The following is a 14,581-nucleotide window of genomic DNA, read 5'->3' as shown; positions in this document are numbered from 1 at the left end:
AGGAAAAGATCTGTACGCAAAAAATACTAAAAAAAAGGGGACTTAAACCAATCAACAATAATATATCTTTCTTTCTCTACAGCAAAGCCCCTGTGAATAAGGCTTTAACTGTGAATCTGTGATGCATGGTTGGAGTTTGGTGAGCCAACATCTGCTTCCCTAGACCTCTCGCAAAGCTTGTCCAGATGAGACAAATTGTTACCATTTTATATTCACAAAAGCAACTGATTATTCGGTTGCACTATAAAATAAGGTCACCAAACGATCAGTTATTATGACATAAATTGGCAGAAATTTTTGATCCAGGTCAGGACGCATGCAAGTACAGAAATATGACATCTATAATTAAATCACTTAATCTAAGAATATTTAGTTAATGATTGGTATCAAAATACGAAATAGAATTAAATTACATTATAATGAATAATAAAATAATAAATTATCTAAAAAAAAAAAAGTTTATTATTAAAATAAAAATCGGAATGAAAAAAAAAATTGTTAAAAAAAAAAAGAATGATGAAAGAATAGGAGAGAAAGAAATTTGTAAGAGAAAATTTTAAACCGTGATTACATAAATTAATAATAAAGATGAGATTCCTATATAAGAATCAATAAATTTTGTTCGATGCTGTTTTATGATTCGCGCCGTGCGGTGTGGATGGATGGATGGATGGAGGACGTGTCGAATCAAGCAGTGTCGTTGAGAACTGTGCCCGCCGTTCCGCGCGTCCACCTTACCGCTCTCTTTTCGAATTTTTTATTACAATTTTATTTATAATTAATTATAATTTTATTTTTATCAAATTATATTATCATAAAATTTCTTTTTAAAACTTTTTTAAAGCCGTGCTTCCGCCTTCCGAGGCGGCAAGCGTCCAAACGAAAGCACTGCTAGCGAGCACGCTGCTGCTGCTGCTGGTCTGTCAGCCGCGTTTCAGAGTTCAGAGTGCACGCAGGCTGCCCGCTACCCCAACACCCCACACCCCACAAACACAGATCCGTCCTGTGCCGCCTGCATTTCCTCCTCGGGTCCCGTGCGTGCGCGCCCATCCTTCCTTCTTCCGTCGCCCGGCAGCCCGATCTGAAAAAACAGAAAAAAAAAAAGAATGCTCCATCCTCTTCTTCTTCTTCGTCTTCGCCATCCCTGATAATAAAAAAAAAAGCAAAAGCTCTTAAAATCAAGAGAGAGAGAGAGAGAGAGAGAGAGAGAGAGGGGAGAGGATGGGGTGTGCGCAGTCGAGGATAGAGAACGAGGAGGCGGTGGCGAGGTGCAAGGAGCGGCGGCAGTGGATGCGGTCGGCGGTCTCCGCCCGCAGCGCCTTCGCCGCCGGCCACTCCGCCTACGCCGTCGCGTCAAGAACACCGGCGCCTCCCTCTCCGAGTTCGCCCACCACCACCACCAGGACCATTCCCATTCCCCTCCTCACCCTCCGACGCAACCCCACAAAACCCCGCCGACGCCGCAGCGCCGCCGAACCCTAACCCTTCCTCCTCCGCCGCCATGGAATCGCTCCTCCCCTCCCCCACCCCTCCCCGACTTCTCCCCTCCCCTCCCAAGATCCACCGCTCCATCAGCATGCCCCCTCCCGCCTTCCCCCGCCCCATCCTAGAACGGACGAGGACGAGGAGGAGGAGGAGGAGGAGGAGCGGGACGAAGCGCCCCAGATACGCCCTAAGGAGCGGGCCGCCTCCGCGGCCGCCGGCCGGATCCGGCGCCGGCGCCGGAGAAGACGGCCACGCCGCGCCCGCCGCCGCCGATGCCGGAGTCCCGGGGGATGGACACGTGGGACACTTCTTCGCCATGACGAGTCCATGCGCGGCCGCGGCGGACGACGAGATCCGCCCCGAGCGGGACGCGGAGCACCAGGACGAGAAATTCGCCACCCCCCTCCCCCTCCCCCCCGCCCGCCCCGCCCCCCGCCCAATGCGGACGGACGATTCGAGCGAGCCGAGGACGCCGGAGAAGCCGTCGGCCGCGGCGCCGCTCGATCCGCTCCCGCCGCTGCCGCCGAATCCGGCCGGGAGGAATCAGCAGCAGAAGCAGAAGCCGAAGCCGGGAGGTGCCGTGCAACTCCACCGCCGCCACCACCAGCACACGGCCTCGGCGCCGCCGTTCGACGGTGCCACGAGGGGGAAAACGGCCTCTGCAGCGGAGGCGGAGCGGAGTGTGAATCTCTTGCAGGTCTTCACGGATCTCGACGAGCACTTCCTCAAGGCGTCCGAGAGCACTCACGAGGTTTCAAAAAAGTTGGAGGCGACTCGGATGCACTATCACTCTAATTTTGTCGACGGTAGAGGTATAAGATGCAACTTTTCCTGCTCCTTCATTAGCTCATACTTACTTTTTCTCTAGAATGTTAACTTTGTTGAATGCTAAGAATCGACCACCGCAAATTTTAACGTTTTCTTCATTTCACCGTGCCATTTGCGACAAATGTAATGTCGTGGTTGTTCTTAAATTCTGAAACCTTTTCACGAGGTGTCGATATCCCTTGTATTGATTTATGGGCTATTACGTGGGTAGTTTGATCTGGAGTGCTGAATTATTGTTTATCATGTGATTGCTATACATTTATTTTATTCTTTCATAGTTGTATTAGATTCATGTTGTGACATTTCATATATGTTTTTTGAGTCCTCCTATATTCATCTTGGACAAGTGTTTCCATTACCTTTTTAGAGGCACAAAGGTATATATTCTGCTACTCACAATCTCTCAAAAACCAGATGCTTTGATGCCTCTGCCTGAGCTCTTTTCTTTTGTTTGAGTCTAGCACGTTCATTGTATCACCTTTGATTTAGGGATGAGTTGTTTTGATAGCTCAATAGCATATTCTTCCTTAAAGCCACTTTGATTTCTTCCCACCCCAAACCCCCTACCCCTTCTTACCTTCACCTCTGTTTATCCAGATATCCAGATATTACATTTATGTATCCTCTTTTTTGGGTTAATTTCATACAGATCCTTGCAAACATAGTGAATAGTAGATATATCCCTACAAAGTTCAACTTTCATAAGTTATTCCTACAAAAGTCTTAATGTATTTAGATATGTCCCTCTGGTCAGGATCAGTTAGAAAACTGTTAATTTTTTAACATCAGAAATGTGAAATGACAATTTTGCCCTCTTTCTCTTCCTCTTCCACTTCTGGCTGTGGGAGCGGACGGCGGCGACGGCGGCGACGGCGACCTTACAGAGCTTGTTGGGGTTGCAGCCAACGGGGTTGCGGAGCTTGTCGGGGTCACAGCACAGTCGATGCCGTCGGAGGCGCCTGTGACGACGGCCCACACGGGCACCACGACGGCGACGACGATCGGATCATCGACGACGATCGGATCATCGACGACGACGACAAAGAAGAAGATGAAGGAGGGAAAAAAGAGGAAAATGAGGATACGAAGAAGAAGAGGAAGAAGAAGAAGCAAGAGAGGAAGAGGAAGAAGAAGAAAAAGCAGGAGAGGGAGAGGAAGAGGAAGAAGGGTAAAAATGTCATTTTACCTTATTAACTGACTATGGTTAAGTATTTTAACTGTGGTTAACTAGATTCTCTAACGGAGATTAACGGCAGGGACATATCTGAATACATTAGGACTTTTTCAGGGATAACTTATGAAAGTTGAACTTTGCAGGGATATATTTGCTATTCACCATGTTTGCAGGGACCTGTATGAAATTAACCCATGTTTTTTTGTCATTTGAGCTGACTATTAGCAGATTGGCATGTTGTGGTTTGAGACGTATTGCAGTCTATTGAGTACTAAATTTTCTTTGGTCCATTGCTTTTTTTTGTTATTTATTGGCCCTCGGCATATTTTTTACGCTGTCTTTACACGTGCTCTGTCTTGTAGGGCACATTGATCACTCCGCAAGAGTAATGAAAGTCATTACGTGGAATAGGTCATTTAAAGGCATGTCTAATGCTGATGATGGGAAGGATGACTTTGATAATGATGAAGGAGAAACTCATGCGACGGTATTAGATAAGATGTTAGCTTGGGAGAAAAAGTTATATGAGGAAGTAAAGGTAAATCATTCATCTTTTGCTTTGATTTTGTAAAGTACAGTGTGATTTGCTGTCTTTCTTTCAGTGGTTGTCAGTTCGAAGATGGAAAGCGGCTTATATCTAATTTTGATAGCAATTTGCAGACTGCAATAATGAAAAGTTTGCTGATTTAGCATACTTGGGGGCGCTCACGTGTTAGTTCATCGGACTCTGCATATGCAATAACACATGCCAGATTGGCTGCTTTTAGGGCTATTTATAATAATCCAGTCTACTAACACTAATAACTTGTTGGGTCCAAACCACCTGCCCAAAATGTTTAGTTTTAATTATTAGTGTTTGAGTATTAAGTACTTATTTACCCAATTATAACCCTCAATGGAACTATTAGTTGTCATATGCTTCCCCAATTTAAGCCCTAATGTCCTCATCAGGCCCAATCCACATGCATATTCGGAATCACTGGGTGATATGAGACCCACCTCACACTTCCATCTGGCAATTTGGTAGTGCCAAATGTAACCACCTAGCCTACAGGCATTAATGACTTGTTGGGTTCAAACCACTAGCCAAAAATGCTTAATCCTGATTATTAGTACTAGAATACAAAGTCTTTATATTCCCCATCATAATCCCTGGTGAGGCTATTGGGCATCAAACATTTTGTCCACTACTTTTGCAATGGAATATGAATTTTTGTCTTTATGATTGACCCATCCTTATTAGTTCTCTTTGTGATCTTTGGATTAGTCTGATATATTAAATAGTGCATTGTGAGCAGTTTGCATGAACGGTCATGCTGCTGCCTATAGACATACTAACATGTATTTGGAAACTGTTGTTCTTATGGTCATAGTGGATTTAAAATCCGTTGCCAAACGTTTCCTTGCTTATTTTAGTATCACACTGCTGTTCTTGGTGTCCTGACTCTAATCTTATCTTCACCTTGAAGTGCAGACAGGTGAGCTTATGAAAATTGAGTATCAAAGGAAGGTTGCTTTATTGAACAAACAAAAAAAACGGGGTGCGCCTACTGAGACACTGGAAAGAACTAAAGCAGCCGTCAGTCATTTGCATACGAGATACATAGTTGATATGCAATCGATGGATTCAACAGTGTCAGAAATTCAACATCTGCGCGATAATCAGCTATACCCAAGACTAGTTGACCTTGTTGATGAGTACGTCTATTCACCCATCCTTGGCTCTTTCTCTTCTTTCCCATACTTGCAATAAAATGTACAAACGTAATCTGGCCAATATCTTACTCACAAACTGCTCCAAAGAATCCGCACCAGAATCTCTAGATATGTGAATTATTATCTGATGAGGAAATTGACTTCACCATAGGCCTTTAAAAGAGTTATTGTCGAAAGGTTAGAAGAATCAAGTTGGTCCTTAGTTGAAGACGTTTTTTTTTTTTTTTTTTTTTTTTTTTTGCAACAAAGGCCCAACAAGGATAAGATTTACTCTTGAATCCTCGTACACATACATATATGCTACTTTTGTCTTTTCTGACCTATGTATTTTTGCACAAGAAGTCTGGACAAGGATAAGATCGTCTTGGATCTTCGTAAATATGTGCTATAAAAGCTTTGGCTTCTTACTACTTGCTAATAGGTGAACTATCGAAGAGCATGTGTCCATCACAATCATTCTCGCGATGGCAGATGATGGCATGTTCCGGTTAAGGGGAATCGCTAATGGTGTTGGGTGGGAATCGTGAACGACGTCGGGTTCGACCATGGGAGATTGCGTTGCTGTTGGGAAATGAGAAGGGTTTTAAACAAGCATAAGAACAGGGCCAGCAGGATGACATGCTAGAACAGACGAAAAATTGTCTGTTGCACTAAAATGAAGGAACCGCCAAGCTTGGTTAATTTTTGCTGGCTTTTATGACCCTAGCCAGTAAAATTCTGACAGCAACACTCTATCATGTTGAAATGTATTTTACATCTTATTCTTTACCTTAATTTTGCAATTTATAACTCTGAGTATCATATATAGACCTTCGGTAGCTCTAAAATTTGTCTTTGATGCAGTCGGACCAGTATTAACACTTGAAAAGCACCAGCTTTCCCTTGTTTCTAGTTTATACGGTTTAATAAAGATACTGGTGTCATGAAATTTTACAGGAGAAAATTGATGAATTGGTTTTTCTTCCTTGTTTCAGGATGGACAAAATGTGGGAAATGATGTTCTTGCATCATGAAAGTCAGCTGAAGATTGTGCTAGACCTCAAGGCCCTCGACATCTCAGACTCTCCAATGGAAATGAGCGAACAACACCACAAACGTACGATCGAACTACACGACATCGTAAAAGAGTGGCATTCACAGTTCCATAAGCTCATCACTCACCAAAAGGAGTACATACAAGCCCTTAACAACTGGCTGAAACTGAACCTTATACCCATTGAAAGCAGCTTAAAAGAGAAGGTATCGTCACCTCCGAGAATGCAACGCCCCCCTATTCAAGCCCTCCTGCATGCATGGAACGACCACCTCGAGAAGCTTCCAGAAGAGCTTGCGAAAAGCGCTCTTCTCAGCTTTGCAGCGGTGATGGACACTATACTGAAGCTCCAACAGGATGAGATGAAGCAGAAGGAAAAGTGCGAAGAAATGGGCAAGGAATTTCAGAAGAAATCTCGAGCTTTCGAGGACTGGTATTATAAGTATTCGCATAGGAGGGCAGCGTCAGGTGAAGAAGCCGAGGGAGACGGCGCAACTGAGGGAACGAATCCAAAAGACCCTGTATCAGAGAGGAAATTCTTGGTGGAGTCTCTGAAGAGTCGACTTGACGATGAAGTTGAGGCGTATAATAAGCTGTGCAAACAAGTTAGAGAGAAGTCACTGACGACACTCAAGACGCACTTGCCGGAACTCTTTCGTGCACTGTCCGACTTTGCCCGATCTTGCGCTGACATGTATTCGAAGCTGAAGTTGGTCTCTCAGGCCCAGAATCCAGCGGCCAACTAGCTGAAGCATCAACTGCTAGAAGGAATCCAGCTTGTGGTGAAACCTTTCCTCTTTTTCTTTTTTTTCTTTGGTTTTGTTTCCTTTTTTTTCTTGCCTTATGTGAAATATTGGAAAAGGAGGTGGCTGTTTAATGCTAGATATATACTAAGTATCTTAATATCAGATACTTCTTTTTGTACCTTTATCTGGTTATTTATTTTGTAGCAATAGTTTATTTGCAGTGATTTGCTTCTTGGCAGTTTTTTTTTAACTGTAAACTTCTATTAGCTGCATATTTTCAATTTGTCAGAATCTGTCAGCATATTGGGCGATAAAATGATACATTTTATTAGTCACACAATAACTAGATAAATTATAGGTTAGGAAATGCTTCTATATTTTGCCATTTCTTATTTGTAAAATGTGGGAAGATGTGCTAAAACTACAGCAGCGCAAATTAAAGTTCTCTTTTTCACTTTTCTTTATTTTGAACTTCGGAAAAATGCATTTCAGATTTCCGGGGTCTTTGGAAGCAATTTTTTCTTATAAAGCGCATTTTAGCGTTTAATTGACATTTTTGCATAGTGCCCTCGAGAATTATACACCTATGTATATAATTCCAAAAAGCTTGATAGTTAACAAAAATTGCTAAGTATAAAACAATTGATCCTCGATGGCCACATACAGTTTGAAATTTGATAAAATTAAACCTACATCAGACAATTTCATTCTTTTACATACAGGTCCTCAATAAATTTCATAAACATAAATCACCAAAAAGGGTATGAATCAAGATCTTAGAGCTATCTATCATTCTTCATCTTCAGCTCTTCATTAGCAGGTTGCACTATTTCATGCCACTGATTCTGCTTGTCCCCTTCGATCCGTTTCGACAATTCCTCTTTTCAAAGCCGCCGTTTGCTATGCAAAACCATGATGACAACAATTTAAACACGTTCCGCAACTCTTTCAAAACCACCATTTGCTGTGCAAACCATGATAACAAAAATTTAAAAGCAACCACTAAACAAAGCGCCCCGAAATCAGAATATTACAAAAAGACCAGGCATGCTACATATAAATGGGAGTTCACGCCTTCTACTAGCAGTTGAAGTTATAAAATACTGGCGGCACTTCACATTAAAGGGCGCATTACGGAATCTACCTCATATGGTTACAAAAATAATATAAGAACACCCACAAAAACATGCGAATTTGTGCAACTTGCTTGTTACTTTGTTACTTCTCGAGTCCCCTTCAACAAATGATATCTATCTCTTGGTTCCCTGTGCAGGTTCCACAACATTTACTTGGTGTTTGGGCGTGTTCGAATCACCTTCGGTGGGTTTCTTTAGGATTCCTGTAGGCTGCTGCCCTTGCCGATTTTGAGCTCCCTGAGTAGGCAAATAAGGCAAAAGAATAAAATTACGACAGTTATAACCTGCAAAGCACTATAGTTGAGATTTCAATTGAGATTTCAAATATTAAGACGACCTTTCCTGGACATAACTTTGCTTGTATCCTATTTAGTACATATTCAAATATCCAAAAAGTACAATAATAACTCCATAAAATAATAGAGTTATATGAATGCATGACATCTAGGATCAGTTCAAAATATTCAAAATCGATGCTCTGATATTTGTCGAGAAATATTTAAATGGCGATTGTAACAAAGGAGCGATGAAGCTAAACAAGTTTGAATGGGTCTAGTGGCTCTAGCCTAACTGGCTACAGATATGGAGGGTATCCAGATGGTCCGGTGATATTCCGAGGGGGATGTGCCTATGGGCCAATGGACCTACTGGTTTAATCATTAAAAAGAAAAAAGGACTGACGAAGCTAAACAAATCACTTACTGTTCCTTTTTGACCAGTTAACCTCCGAGCTGATGGAGCCCGTGCGACTGAGGAAGCGGCGGCAGCAGCAGCTACTCTTATCCTGCAAGAAGAGCTCAATATTTTAAACACAGTGCATGCGCTAAGAGGTCATATTTGCTGCTGGGATATTGGCTCGTGGGAAAACAAACATGATTGTATACCTTTTGTGAACATCAACATACTCATCCGTTTCGTCTACTATCTCCTCCTGCATAAAGAAGGATTTTTGTCATTATCTTAAACTTCTTACTTCTAAAAGATATTCCGTAAAGAGAACTTCAGGCTATAGGAGGCACGATTAATGGCTTGGAGGTCATTCTTCAGCCATGTTTACCCTTGGTTCTGGAACATCTTATGAAATCCCGTGAGCAGACATATCCAGATACACGATGTTTGGCCAACATATTATTCAGAGCTTTTGCAGTGATGTAAAGCATGACAAGTTTCTGGGCCCCAACAGCTAAAACTCCGTTTTGAAGTTTCTACTTTTGCTGTAGTAAGAAGCTGTAAAGGAGTTTTTTTTTTTTTTTTTTTTTTTCTTTTGTGAAAAAATTACTAGTGTGTCTTTGAATGGCTCAACTCAAGCAGCAGTTACTGCAGGAGTGCCAAATGAGCCAAACAGGCCTTTGCCGTAAGCAATTCTACCATATCCTGCAAACTGATGATGTAAGCATAATTGGCAATTTAGCATGTCAGGAAAGAGGAGCTTTTACGTCTTACTTGTAAGAGTTCTTCAAAAACATCCTCAAGGGTGATGATGCCAATGACCTCCCCATCTTCAATATCCTCTGATAAACGAGCTACCACATTTGACACTGCATCATTCTTATGTACATGGACTGGTTTGTTTCCGTTAGCCTGTTTGTTTTGCCACTTATCAATGTCAACAACGACACTATCAGACTTTTCCTCTTCTTTGGATAGCAAAGGAGTCATCAATCCCGGCTCTCCGGAAGGTCCGTTGATTGCTTCGGCTTGTTCTACGTCAGCAGCTGGTGACACAACTTTAGCTTTAGCCTTGGACTTAACAACAGCAGCCATATGGCTGCTTCCTTTTTGAAACTCGTTCAGTATATCATACAAAGGCATATCTGCAGGGACCCTGATGTAACCAAGATATGAGTATCCTGTTTCGATGAAAGTAAGTAAATATAAAAATTATCTTATGTAGAAACCTCGGAATTCTTCTTATAGAAACAGCACTGACTGGCGTCTCCGTCTCAGCACGAACTGTCAGAAGACTCTTCACCTGGACGCAAAAAGGAACAACGAAAAATGAGAAGAATGACAGAATATAAACAAATATAATAAATCGATACTTACCAGTAAAAGTCCAATGATGTTCTTAGGGTTCCCTGAATAAACAGGAACGCGGCTGTGGCCTCGCGCGAGAATCTTGCCAATTGCTTCCCTGGGATCGAAATAAAGCAGTAGAATAAAGTCATTCTTTCTTGATTTTTTTTTCATGCCTTATTTGATCAAGCACAATAAGAAGACTCATTTAAATACACTTGCTATATTAAAAAGGTTAATTTGACAAAACTTGCTTTGTGACGCAGCGAAAGATGCTACCACATAGGCTAAGGGTATCATACACTAATACAAATCTCAAGTGATCTTATATTATGCACATAGTCCCCATATTGCTTTCTTGGGAGACCAATGTCCCTAAGTCCTAATATTTCCTAGATTTGTGTAACTCAGTAAGTGTTTTTCATCATTTATATTGTAGAGAGTAAAGACCGAGAAGCCAGCGGATGGTATATATTAAACATGAATGGTTCATACAGATAAAAGTTATGTAAGAACTGTTTATATGTTGATTTATCCCTAACTACAGGCCATGCTATATGCAAATTGAAGCTTTACCTTGACCTATATGCAAATTAAAGCTTTACCTTGACCTTGAAATTTCAACATGTTTCCCATTTTCTTTGGATATTTATATAACAGCTTACACAATGTAGAAATGTGAAAAACAAAATCTCTTAGGTCCAACCATCTTAGCATTCCTATAAAATTACATACAGAATGTTGAATAGATAGTATTCATGACGTCATACATCAGCGTTGTGACTATCTTGTATAAGGTTCCCAGACTATATGCTAGCATTTATTGTGCCGTACACAAGACGAAGATTTACAAGGGTTATGCTTTGCCTTGATAGGAGGCCACACCCCCTCTTTGTACAACCTTCTAAAGAGATACCAAGCGTCTTTACTCGACACTTTATCATAATTATCATTAAATATAAAGGAAACGGTTTCAGCAACATAACATCAACTGAAATCAGTAATATCCTCCAATAGAAATGATGCGGAGAATATTAAGCAATTGCAGGAACAACGACAGAAAAGTAAAGTCTAGCCTATAAATTATCCAAATTAATTACAACAATTTCTAATTAGCAATTTAGCATTGAGTGATATGGCCAATGAAGCTCACCAGTCTAACTTTGAGTCGACATCTAATGAGAATGTAGACTCGATAGGGGTCATAGCCTCTTCAGCAGTCTGCAAAAGAGATAATCTTTAGAATAGAGGAACTAGTAGCTACGAGTTCACAACTTAAACAATGATATAAACCTAGCATACACAAATAACAGTTCATGAAATGTTGAAACAACCATGCATTCCATAAAAACCGACTCGGAGATGAAACTAAATACAGACGGCTGACGTCCTTGCACAAAGCAATCACAGGCTAACAGTACATAGTTCCGTATGGCCTTGGTAAGCATCGTACACATATTATTGTGACACTGAACCGTCATAAAGATATGGAGTTACTTGACACCAGTGCACATATTTACTGGAAAGTAATATACAACTACAGAAAGCAACATTCATTATAACAAAGCACAAATAGAAACTAACTGATTCAATGAAACATATTATAGCTTTTTTTTTTCGCCTCTATTTCTATTTGCAAAACTCCATTTCATCATAATGTATTTGGTGAAGAAAGTCCAGTAGTCTAACCATCCTAGGTATGATCACCAACAATGAAGCATGTCCAGTAGTCTATCACTTTTCTTTTAGCCCCACAAAGTAGCTTCTTGCATCCGACATCATTCTAAGTAATTAGAACTAGTCAACTGCAACATTTAACAGACAAATAGGTTTTATGCTGATTCCATGACTAGGAATATCCAGGTGATTGGTAAGAGTAAAGGCTCCTTTAGGTTGGCATTTGAACATATAACTATATTTAACTCAACTAGATTAGTTCAGAGAGAGAGAGAGAGAAATAGAGCATAGCAACAACTACATTACTAGAAAGAATCCTAGCAAAGAGATATGAAGATGCTTCAATGGATTAGGGCAATTTTAATTAAACATACTTCAGAAATATCTGACTGCGCCGCATACCTTTTCAGTCAAATCTAATGCTCCACTTATAATCGTAGTCTCGTCATGGGTAAGCTCCCCACCCTTCCCAGCCTAAAAATTAAAGCAGTATATTTTTAGCAAATCACGAAAAAGAGAGGATGAAATTTTCCAACAGAACTTGCAATATTTGATACGCAAGAAATCTACGCATTGATACAAAATAAATTACCAAATTTCCACCAATTGATTTACCTCTTTGCCATGGATAGAAACAAGAGCTTTTAGTTGAGCTCGCCTAAAAAGTGCAGATTCGTTGTGCCCAAGCGCCCAGTCTAAAATCTGGAAAAGCATAAACAATTGAAACCCCTCAGTCACCACCATCACTTACAAGAATAGAAAAGAACATTTAACAACTTTCTAGACCATGCTGTTCTGAAAGGGTGAGTTAAGCGACTTTCGATAATTAATTATATCCCAAGGGTTCAAGTGGAAAACCAATCATTATCTACCACAAGCCAGTTTTAAATACATGTTTCTAAACGATGAGGACATTATTGTCATGAATTCTATGCCTATGCCCAGTATAAAAGTAGAGAAAATCAACTGACTCCCAACTTACCCCCTCAATTCGTCAACTTTTACCATCTAAGGACAACGGGAAAGATAAATAGAGCTTAAAGGAGAGAAAAAAAAGGCAGCCACTATTGGCCGATAATGTCATGCTGCTAAGATTCCTATGTTTTCCAAAATGAAGGAACTGAGATGCATATTTTGCTTCGAAAAATAATTTACCTTCCCAATAGGATAAGCTATAGGACAGCATACAACCATCAAAATACGCACAAGCCAAACAAAATTAGCACCCACAGCCAATCCATATCTTGTACATATGGCCTGTGGGATAACCTGAACAAACAAAGTAGAAATGATATTATCAGATCAGATAAACGGGCATCAGAGTTGCATGCATGGTCAAAGAAAAGTGAAAATCATACCTCTCCAAAAGCTAGAACAAATGTTACAGACAAGATAACAGCAACGACAGGATGAAATATCTTATCAAGGAAGATAGGAAGCGCCTGCATTGGCAAAATAATTAAACTTTCAGAAACAAGAGCTGCAGTAATTAATAAGCGTGATACAATTGGGAAACTGCAAAAAAGACTAGTGATCGATTGATGTGCACACGACTAGCAACGTTGCATGCGTGAAAATGAAACATGAATTGCTCTTCTTTCACTCGGGGCTAATTTTGGTTGCTAAGTTGGAATCTGTTGACATGCACAAGATTACTAGTTTTGCGCAAGTGTGAAATCGTAGCATGAAGACTACAAAATCAAATTTCATAAACTTCTCTTGCTGTGGACCTCTATACAAAAAGGGTTTTGAGCTTTATAGTTTCAATAGAGAAATATGCTTCTCTCATCGATGCTCGCATCCACAAATAGTATATGCAAATGCTCGATAAAATTCTCAACCATAACCACACCTCCATTGCAGCAGCATTACACAACAACAAAGTTACGAGCAATTGGTGCTGCTTTTGAACGACCGGAAGAATGGTAGCTGCAAGAAATGCACATCAACTGTTAAGTGAAGATACGAAAACCACGTAACAAAAGAGCATTACAGCTAAATTTGATAATTTGATAAAATGGCAGTTATTAGTCCTCGAAGCCAGCAGCTACCATAAACTCTTCAACGCATAGCGCGAAAAACTACGAAAAATCAAATGGCAATAGTAGACAAAGAAGATCTGCGAAAAATTGTATCATTATATGACATATTCACAGGCCGTACAGATCACGAGCATATCAAACCGTTTTTGAAGGCGAAGACACTTAAACTATGAGCAACAGAAATTCCTTAATAGTAAAAATAACAAACAGATCGCAGATCAACACTACTGCAGATTCACTCCCATCCCAGACCAAAATTTGAGGAGAAGCCACCAATCTAAGGGGCGCTTAGATTGGTCGTCCTGATTTCGAGTCCCGGTGCTTCCAAATCCAAAATTCTCCCATCTTTACCCTTTTTCCTTCATTTCTTGGGCTTCGATATCGGAGAAAAAGGAATGAAATTCTGAAAACTAAGATCGACAATTCGATATAAAAAAATTAAAAAAAAAAACTAAGATCAACAACAACATCATCATCAGCATCATCAACAACAACAACAACAACAACAACAACAAAGAAAAGAAAAGGACAAAGGAAAGGGAACGAACCGGCCTGGGTCTTCTCGGTGGGGGAGCCGCTGCGCTGGAGGATCTCGAGCTCGACGAGGCCGAGGGACATGAGGCCGAGGGTGAGACCGGACATGATGCCGGCGAAGAGCACCAGCACGCACGATATCCCGGCGTACACGAGCCACCACGCCGACCCCAGCGGGATGTCCTCCGCCGCCC

At 41.0% G+C, this 14,581-nt stretch overlaps 2 protein-coding genes and 1 pseudogene across 2 annotated transcripts; 2 read left to right on the top strand and 1 right to left on the bottom strand.

Annotated features, from left to right (window-relative positions):
• LOC109720049 lies at window positions 946-1,610 on the top strand (annotated as a pseudogene).
• Window positions 1,915-7,206, top strand: LOC109719915. Its single transcript, XM_020246763.1, has 4 exons — window positions 1,915-2,297; window positions 3,850-4,025; window positions 4,962-5,185; window positions 6,178-7,206. The coding sequence occupies exons 1-4, from the start codon at window positions 1,925-1,927 to the stop codon at window positions 6,980-6,982; spliced, it is 1,578 nt and encodes a 525-aa protein (XP_020102352.1). The 5' UTR covers window positions 1,915-1,924; the 3' UTR covers window positions 6,983-7,206.
• Window positions 7,625-14,575, bottom strand: LOC109720324 (DUF21 domain-containing protein At4g14240-like). The gene is made up of 13 exons (XM_020247370.1): window positions 14,402-14,575; window positions 13,664-13,740; window positions 13,170-13,253; window positions 12,967-13,080; window positions 12,427-12,513; window positions 12,214-12,285; window positions 11,288-11,355; window positions 10,165-10,252; window positions 10,017-10,090; window positions 9,562-9,943; window positions 9,003-9,049; window positions 8,821-8,902; window positions 7,625-8,355 (listed from the first exon to the last, which is right to left on the bottom strand). Exons 1-13 carry the CDS (start codon window positions 14,493-14,495, stop codon window positions 8,233-8,235), a joined length of 1,392 nt encoding a protein of 463 aa, XP_020102959.1. The 5' UTR covers window positions 14,496-14,575; the 3' UTR covers window positions 7,625-8,232.

The sequence above is a fragment of the Ananas comosus genome, linkage group 14, assembly GCF_001540865.1.
Source record: "Ananas comosus cultivar F153 linkage group 14, ASM154086v1, whole genome shotgun sequence".
In the NCBI taxonomy this organism is placed as follows: Eukaryota; Viridiplantae; Streptophyta; class Magnoliopsida; order Poales; family Bromeliaceae; genus Ananas; species Ananas comosus.
This window is presented reverse-complemented; position numbering and strand designations above follow the sequence as displayed.

Bases quoted from the DNA above. Each gene is read 5' to 3' on its own strand.
- LOC109719915 (XM_020246763.1), top strand. From the start codon at position 1,925: ATGCGGACGGACGATTCGAGCGAGCCGAGGACGCCGGAGAAGCCGTCG. The intron at 2,298-3,849 runs GTATAAGATGCA...TCTGTCTTGTAG, and splicing joins TAATTTTGTCGACGGTAGAG to GGCACATTGATCACTCCGCA. The intron at 5,186-6,177 runs GTACGTCTATTC...TCCTTGTTTCAG, and splicing joins CTAGTTGACCTTGTTGATGA to GATGGACAAAATGTGGGAAA.
- LOC109720324 (XM_020247370.1), bottom strand. From the start codon at position 14,495: ATGTCCGGTCTCACCCTCGGCCTCATGTCCCTCGGCCTCGTCGAGCTC. The intron at 12,514-12,966 runs GTAAATTATTTT...ATGCTTTTCCAG, and splicing joins TAGCTTATCCTATTGGGAAG to ATTTTAGACTGGGCGCTTGG. The intron at 8,903-9,002 runs GTATACAATCAT...CTCTTCTTGCAG, and splicing joins TATGTTGATGTTCACAAAAG to GATAAGAGTAGCTGCTGCTG.